Source organism: Sodiomyces alkalinus, assembly GCF_003711515.1.
Source record: "Sodiomyces alkalinus F11 unplaced genomic scaffold SODALscaffold_5, whole genome shotgun sequence".
Taxonomy (NCBI): Eukaryota; Fungi; Ascomycota; class Sordariomycetes; order Glomerellales; family Plectosphaerellaceae; genus Sodiomyces; species Sodiomyces alkalinus.
The window spans coordinates 171844-178701 of NW_021167083.1; the positions used below are offsets into that span (position 1 = coordinate 171844).

The 6858-nt window shown below is 50.8% G+C and overlaps 3 protein-coding genes across 3 annotated transcripts; all 3 read left to right on the plus strand.

The window, feature by feature from the left end:
• The first annotated feature begins 50 nt into the window (after positions 1-50).
• On the plus strand, positions 51-433 carry SODALDRAFT_332958 (hypothetical protein). The gene has a single exon (XM_028611839.1). The coding sequence runs from the start codon at positions 104-106 to the stop codon at positions 341-343; it is 240 nt and encodes a 79-aa protein (XP_028466194.1). The 5' UTR covers positions 51-103; the 3' UTR covers positions 344-433.
• Positions 434-1115: 682 nt separating this feature from the next.
• SODALDRAFT_344361 (acyl-CoA dehydrogenase domain-containing protein) lies at positions 1116-3379 on the plus strand. The gene is made up of 4 exons (XM_028613161.1): positions 1116-1370; positions 1459-1742; positions 1831-2572; positions 2645-3379. Exons 1-4 carry the CDS (start codon positions 1256-1258, stop codon positions 3136-3138), a joined length of 1635 nt encoding a protein of 544 aa, XP_028466195.1. The 5' UTR covers positions 1116-1255; the 3' UTR covers positions 3139-3379.
• Positions 3380-4506: 1127 nt separating this feature from the next.
• On the plus strand, positions 4507-5341 carry SODALDRAFT_332960 (hypothetical protein). The gene is made up of 3 exons (XM_028611840.1): positions 4507-4609; positions 4738-4848; positions 4968-5341. The coding sequence occupies exons 1-3, from the start codon at positions 4544-4546 to the stop codon at positions 5127-5129; spliced, it is 339 nt and encodes a 112-aa protein (XP_028466196.1). The 5' UTR covers positions 4507-4543; the 3' UTR covers positions 5130-5341.
• The last annotated feature ends 1517 nt before the right edge of the window (positions 5342-6858 follow it).

Sequence of the window (6858 nt, forward strand, 5' to 3'; positions counted from 1 at the left end):
TTTTTTGCGACGGAAGGGAGTTGGAGGAGGCGAGGGCAGGCATGGAGGGGAAATAATGGTAAGGTATATGCATTCTTCCCCGGACATAGCTCTTGGCTTGATCATGGGTTATGGCTGGCTTACCGACAAACGGCGTTTGGGCAACACGGGATGGCTTGGTTCTGGGTTGATAACTTGTTTTTTTTTTTGTTATTCTGCGCCTGCTATCTCTCACGGATCTACGGCTAGTCTGGAATTAACGAGCAGACGCTTGACCAAGCTAAAGAGGTTGGTCTCTTGGTTAGCTTACTTCGCAAAACTTGACTCTCTCGACCGACGACGCGAGATGTACTCGGCGAAATGAAACTGAGATTTCGCTCCTAGAATCATCCGGCTTGGGATTAGCCCTGAAACGATGGATTAAAGAACACATGCTCCGAGGATTCAATCTACTGTGATCCCATGGTGTTTATGTTCAGGGAGGTTCGGGCCATTCTGCTTTTTTCCTAGCTATACTCCGTACCTCCGTCTCCGTACTCCATGCATTGTTTCTCCCGAGAGGACTTCCGAATTATACAGCCGTAATTGGTTATCAAAGCTGAAATTGAGCCAAGTGGACCCACTCTCCGCAGGCCATGCGGAGAAGCCGAGGTCCAGCAAAAAGTCACCAGATACCGTAATGGGACAATGTTGCGATGACATCAGCTCCTGTAATCGGCTATTAACTGGCGGGCCATATGCCGCCACGAATGGAAAAGATCACATGTTGTGCCCGTTGACCGTTTGCTGATTGCCCTTTACCATAACTATTTTCCACATTTTTATTGGCTATTATTCGCTTAGTCAACGGGGAAACACCAATCACAGGAAACTGCAACGGTTGCTAGTGCCATAGGGTCTGGAGAAATACCCCACAGTGGACAGTCGGGGTAACGGCCTCATGCTTCGTACCTATGTATATACTTCATAGGTACCTTAACCTAGGTATTTCTGTGCAAGTGGGAGAATGTGGGGTAACCCCCCAAATCGGCAGAGGTCACGCCGGGGTCAATCACATGTGATTCTGTTCAAGGCGAACATTGCCCCGAGTCCACATCATCCAATTCCCGAACTTCCCTTTTCTCCATTACTAGTACCACCGGCCATCCCTCCCAGAAATTCAAACACACGATTCCTACCATCTCTTCCAGTTGTCTTCATCCGTCCATTCTCGCCCTCCGTACTTTCTCTCAACAAGTCACTTCAGGACGTCGAGCTCTCCAGACAAGAAACCATCATGTCCAAAGTTTTCACCGTCGGCGACGTCGCGTCGCACAACAAGTCAGACAACCTCTACATCATCATCGATGGCGATGTTTACGACCTCACAAAGTTCCAGGATGACCATCCCGGTATGTCTTTGGCTTCTGCTTCTTCTAGCTTCATTGAATGCACCGCTGGCCCATTCGGACTCGGACTACCTGCTAACGACACGGACAGGTGGCAAGAAGATTCTTCAGCGCGTCGCAGGAAAGGACGCCTCGAAGCAGTTCTGGAAATACCACAATGAGGGTGTCCTGAAGAAGTACAAGGCGAAGCTCCAGGTCGGCTCGCTCGACACCAAACCCAAGGCTGCTGAGCCGGAACCCACAGCCGCAGCCCCCGTGCCCACCAAGGCCGCTGCGCCTAAAGCCGCCTCTACTGTCGCCGCCACACAGGAGTCCGAACCTCTCGAACCTTTCGGCAGCCTGATCCCTTTCGCCGACCCGAGTTGGTACCAGGCCGTACGTGGCCCGTCCCTCCCTTTCAATCTACCCAGAACCCCCCCCCCCCCCCCCGGGGCTTTGGCTGCCTAGCTGACTTGGACTACAGCACCACTCCCCTTACTACAATGAAACCCACGCGGCCCTCCGCGCCGAGGTGCGCGCCTGGATGGAAGAGGAGGTCGAGCCCTACGTCACCGAATGGGACGAGGCCAAGGAGGTCCCCGCCAAGATCTACAAGCAGATGGGCGAGCGCGGCTACCTGGCTGGCCTCCTCGGCATCGACTACCCGACCCAGTACACCAACAACACGGTGGCGTCGGTAGCCCCGGAGAAGTGGGACCTCTTCCACGAGCTGCTCCTGACCGACGAGCTCTCCCGCTCGGCCTCTGGCGGCTTCGTCTGGAACGTCATCGGCGGCTTCGGCATCGGCTGCCCCCCGCTCGTCAAGTTCGGCAAGAAGGAACTGGTCGACCGCATCCTCCCCGGCATCCTGGCCGGCGACAAGCGCATCTGCTTGGCCATCACCGAACCCGATGCCGGCTCCGACGTGGCCAACCTCACCTGCGAGGCCAAGCTGTCCGAGGACGGCAAGCACTTCATCGTCAACGGCGAGAAGAAGTGGATCACCAACGGCATCTGGGCCGACTACTTCACAACCGCCGTCCGCACCGGCGGGCCCGGCATGAACGGCGTCAGCTTGCTCCTCATCGAGCGCGACATGCCCGGCGTCTCCACCCGCCGCATGGATTGCCAGGGTGTCTGGTCCAGCGGAACCACTTACATCACCTATGAGGATGTCAAGGTGCCTGTTGAGAACCTGTTCGGCAAGAAGAACCAGGGTTTCCGAGGTATGTTTTCTCCCCCGCCCCTTTTCTTTTCCTTCTCATTTCGTTACCTTGTCCCGCTAACGATACGTCCAGCCATCATGACCAACTTCAACCACGAGCGCATCGGCATCATCATCCAGTGCCTCCGCTTCTCGCGCATCTGCTACTCCGAATCCGTCTCCTACGCCTCCAAGCGCCGCACCTTCGGCAAGAAGCTCATCGAGCACCCTGTCATCCGGCTCAAGCTGGCCCACATGGCGCGCCAGATCGAGGCCTCGTACAACTGGCTCGAGAACATCATCTACCAGTGCCAGAAGATGGGCGAGACCGAGGCCATGCTCAAGCTCGGCGGCGCCATCGCCAGCCTCAAGGCCCAGGCCACTGTCACCTTCGAGTTCTGCGCCCGCGAGGCCTCCCAGATCTTCGGCGGCCTGTCCTACTCCCGCGGCGGCCAGGGCGGCAAGGTCGAGCGCCTCTACCGCGACGTCCGCGCCTATGCCATCCCCGGCGGCAGCGAGGAGATTATGCTTGACCTTAGCATCAGGCAGAGCATGCGTGTCCACAAGGCGCTGGGCATGAAGCTATAAGCCGGGCGGTGGATGTGAGTTGCATATATTCATTTTGGAAAGACTCGGTCATGGCATATAGATCGATAGAGGGGAGGGAGGGCCTTTGAAGAGGAGAAGAGGAGTTCAGAGTTTCTGAGTTTCCTGTTTTCAGTCACAGAGAGTATGGCGATGGGAGAGAGATACCAGGGCGGCATAAACTGTACGAATACTTTCTTTTCCCTGGAGTCTTGCAAGGCGCTATTTTTTTTTTTTTTTTTTTGGCATATACTGGATATTGAACATATTTTCTTTCGAGAAGACGAGGGATTCTTCTACCCACCATGTCATCACGAACTGTGACTGTCACGAGTTGGGTCTCACGTCCGATGACGCCTCTTCTCCCACCTCGTCTTCGTCTTCGTAGAACTTCTTTCTCCTGTGCATCAAATAGAAGAAGAAATCAACACCCGTCACCGTCATCACTTCGCTCCCCCCCCCCCCCAAAGAAATGACCCAACCCGCTTCCGGCGCAGAGCGCACAGTATGATCACATCGGTCTCGGTGAAGAATCGCACCCGGTCCCACCCCATTAACCGTTCCCGGCGAGCCTCTACTCCGCCGGAGCCATCTTCGACCGGAGGAGTTCGACGTGTAAATCTTTTTTTATTTTTATTTTTGCGTCAAGTACCAATTGGGTCGAAAAATGATTCAACCGAACTCCTTGGTTTGTCTCCAAATACAGATTTCGTTACGCCGACCTCTAGAATCTCCCTCTGTCCGGGATGAAATATGTCTGGCATGCGAAAGACTCTAATCCGGCATATCCATCGCATCCCAGAAACGCTCGCTAAGCCTTCGATTCGGGAGGTGGGTTCCAATCCTGTTAGTTTAGTAATCCAATTGTAATATAAGATGCGATAAAAGTCCTGCCGGATACAGTCCGCGACCGTCCGAATTAGGTACTGTGTTGTGTCAAGCGGCGATGATTCGGTGAGGAGATGGACCAATGTTGTGAGAGTTCCCCGGTTTAATGACGCCGTGGCGGGCTCTCTATGGGCGACCGGTCATAACGGCCGGTGTGTGTAACGGGAGCTTGAGGCTTAAGCCTCCCCTTAAGCCTCCCCCTCATCCCTTTGTGAGGCAGCTTGTCGCTTGTCTTGTGAGGAGGCATGGGCAGATCAGGGTCAGGTGGCAAGCAAACAAGGTTTAAGGCGGTCGGCCATCTTTCCCCTCCCTCGTCTTTCTTTTCTTCTTCTCATCCGGTTCGGACGTCATTTTCTTCTGTAAGCAAGTGGTTCAACCTGTCAATCTTTGTGAAGTGCGACTGAAATATACGCGCCCGCCTTAGCTGTGCAACCTGGCGTTCAATCTCGAATCGAATCGAAAAACGTTCAACCGAGCCAACGTAGTAGAAGCAAATAACTCAACAGGCAAAACGGGAACCATGCCCATTGTGCAGGTGGCTCAAGTCCAGTTCAAGGACCTTGTAGCGCCCGAGGAAGTGGAAGCGGTAAGCGGGGCATCGCATTCGCGTCCGTTTCCGGGTAACGAGGACGAGGCTGTTGACGATGCACAACTCCCCGTTTTCTGAGGCTGAGGCTGAGGCTGACGATTTACGATTTTGTTTTGCAAATGAAGCTCTGCGAGGAGGCACTTGCGCTCAAGGACCACTGTCTCCACCCGACAACGAAGAAGCCGCTGGTACGATCGGTAACTGGCGGTGTCGATAACAGCACTGAGGGACAGCAGGTGAGGCCCGAGACAGGACCCCCGTTGCTACGTCGTCCATCGTCCATCGTCCACTGGTCGCAGCCGCAGGAGATGATAAACTGCCCACTGACCAAAGATCACAATGAATAAACACACAGGGGGGCATGACGCACGTCTTCATCCTGGAGTTCGACAACGAAGAAGATAGGAGGGTGTATCAACAGGAGGACGAGCGGCACCGCAAATTTAGCGAGGACCTGTCAACCCTGGCGGCCAAGGTGACCATGGTCGACTTTTGCCCGGGCGTCTTTTGGAAATAGTGCTGTGGTACGGGTAAGAATACTGTACGTGGTGGAATAGGTGGGCGTCGGTCTAGCAAATGGGGGTTTTTACGGCGTAGTTGGTGATGTGCTGAAGGCGGTGGGAGTATTTGTTGTCCTGGGTCCATGGTGGAGGAAATGACCTGGGGAAAGGCAGAGTGATGAAAAGGTGCTCCCTATGTGTAGCGGCACGTTGTATCGTAGCAAAGAGAGAATATGGGGATCTAGGGAATATGAAAAAAGATGTCGGACAGAATCGAAGCCCGGTGTTGAGATCTGTCAGATACCTACAGCCACCTTATCGGGGTGTGACTTGCGCTATTTCTTTAGACGGATGGGGTACTTCCGACCGATGTATCCACATCAATTTCCCCTCCTTTTACTTTATAGTTAGACATTTCCGCAGAGTATCTTTTACTCTTCTTTAATGCACATATATATCTTTTGCGTACCTTATTTGTGTGCTGATAGTTATAAGCCCGGCGTTCTAATAAACGAAGCTATTCCGATAGATCCTGTAGCTTTAAGGCAGTTAAAATAGCCTTAAGTCTATAGCGGTTAGCTTAGTATTATTGGCTATGTCTGCCTGCTTTATTTATAACTGTTATTCCGTTATTCCGTTAATTAAATCGCTTAATTCTATCTTATTTAAACGCTCCTTATTTAATTAGTCCGTTATAGTCGGTTTCGATAGATTATTTCCCTATAGTCCAAGTTAGTTAGATAATAGCCTTAACTGCGGCGTTACCCACGATAGGCTATACGATCCTTACCTTACTAAAAGAATAGCGTTATTAGATCGAGGCTATTATATAGATAGCCTACGCTAACTAGGTCTCTAACCTTATTGATCTAGACTTTAAGGAATCTAAACGTCCTTAAAAGCTCGAATTCTCGGAACCTCTAGAGTTAGAAGAAGGTGATAAAGATAATGCCTAGAATCGTAAGTTTAAGCTATAGAATATAAAAAAGAATAAATATCAGTAATAGCAACGTGGTCTAGCTACTCTTTATAACCATATCGCGAAGATAGTTAATCCTAACCTTAAAGATTAGTACGCGGGGAAGAAGGAGGTTAAAGATATCCTAATCGCCTTAAAGGACTATCTTAAACCTACTAACGCTGCCCAGAAATCCCTAATTAAGAAGAGATAGGAAGAATATATATAAAATATACGGAGGATACCCTATAAGCGTTGGCTTTAGGACTTTATATCGCTATACCGAAATTCGAAGACCTATAGCGTTAGATCTTCTAATACCGTAAAGGATTAACTCGACGCGTTTTTTAGGGCTATCGGTACTATAGCTCTAGAGTAGTTAGAGGCGTGTTTTATAGAGATTTTAAGGGAAGATAAGGAAGATAAACCTATTATCGAAGAGGTTATAAACGAATATACGATTTAGTTAGACTATAGGTATCCCTATAGGCTTAATAAAAACCCTATAGCATTATCGGTTTATATAGCGATATTCCTAGGAAAGGATAAAGATAGTAAATAGTAGCCTATTAATTAGAGAGGTTAGTAGTAATAAGGAAAGGAGGGTTCTTTAGCACCTAGGGAATATATCTACGATTACGTTAAGATAGGAAGAGCTAAACGCCACTACTACCCGTGGAGTGGCTACCTGAACGTTAATCCGACGCGCCGCTAAAAGGGCTTTACGCCCTCGAAGGAGGTAGTAGAACGCTACGACCGCGTTATTAAGAGCTAGAGTGCTTCTAAGT

What these genes read in the sequence shown, in the direction of transcription:
- SODALDRAFT_332958 (XM_028611839.1), top strand. Translation starts at nt 104, where the DNA reads ATGGGTTATGGCTGGCTTACCGACAAACGGCGTTTGGGCAACACGGGA.
- SODALDRAFT_344361 (XM_028613161.1), top strand. Translation starts at nt 1,256, where the DNA reads ATGTCCAAAGTTTTCACCGTCGGCGACGTCGCGTCGCACAACAAGTCA. An exon ending in GTTCCAGGATGACCATCCCG is followed by an intron (nt 1,371 to 1,458) that starts GTATGTCTTTGG and finishes CGACACGGACAG; the next exon opens with GTGGCAAGAAGATTCTTCAG. An exon ending in GAAGAACCAGGGTTTCCGAG is followed by an intron (nt 2,573 to 2,644) that starts GTATGTTTTCTC and finishes CGATACGTCCAG; the next exon opens with CCATCATGACCAACTTCAAC.
- SODALDRAFT_332960 (XM_028611840.1), top strand. Translation starts at nt 4,544, where the DNA reads ATGCCCATTGTGCAGGTGGCTCAAGTCCAGTTCAAGGACCTTGTAGCG. An exon ending in CGCCCGAGGAAGTGGAAGCG is followed by an intron (nt 4,610 to 4,737) that starts GTAAGCGGGGCA and finishes TTGCAAATGAAG; the next exon opens with CTCTGCGAGGAGGCACTTGC. An exon ending in ACAGCACTGAGGGACAGCAG is followed by an intron (nt 4,849 to 4,967) that starts GTGAGGCCCGAG and finishes ATAAACACACAG; the next exon opens with GGGGGCATGACGCACGTCTT.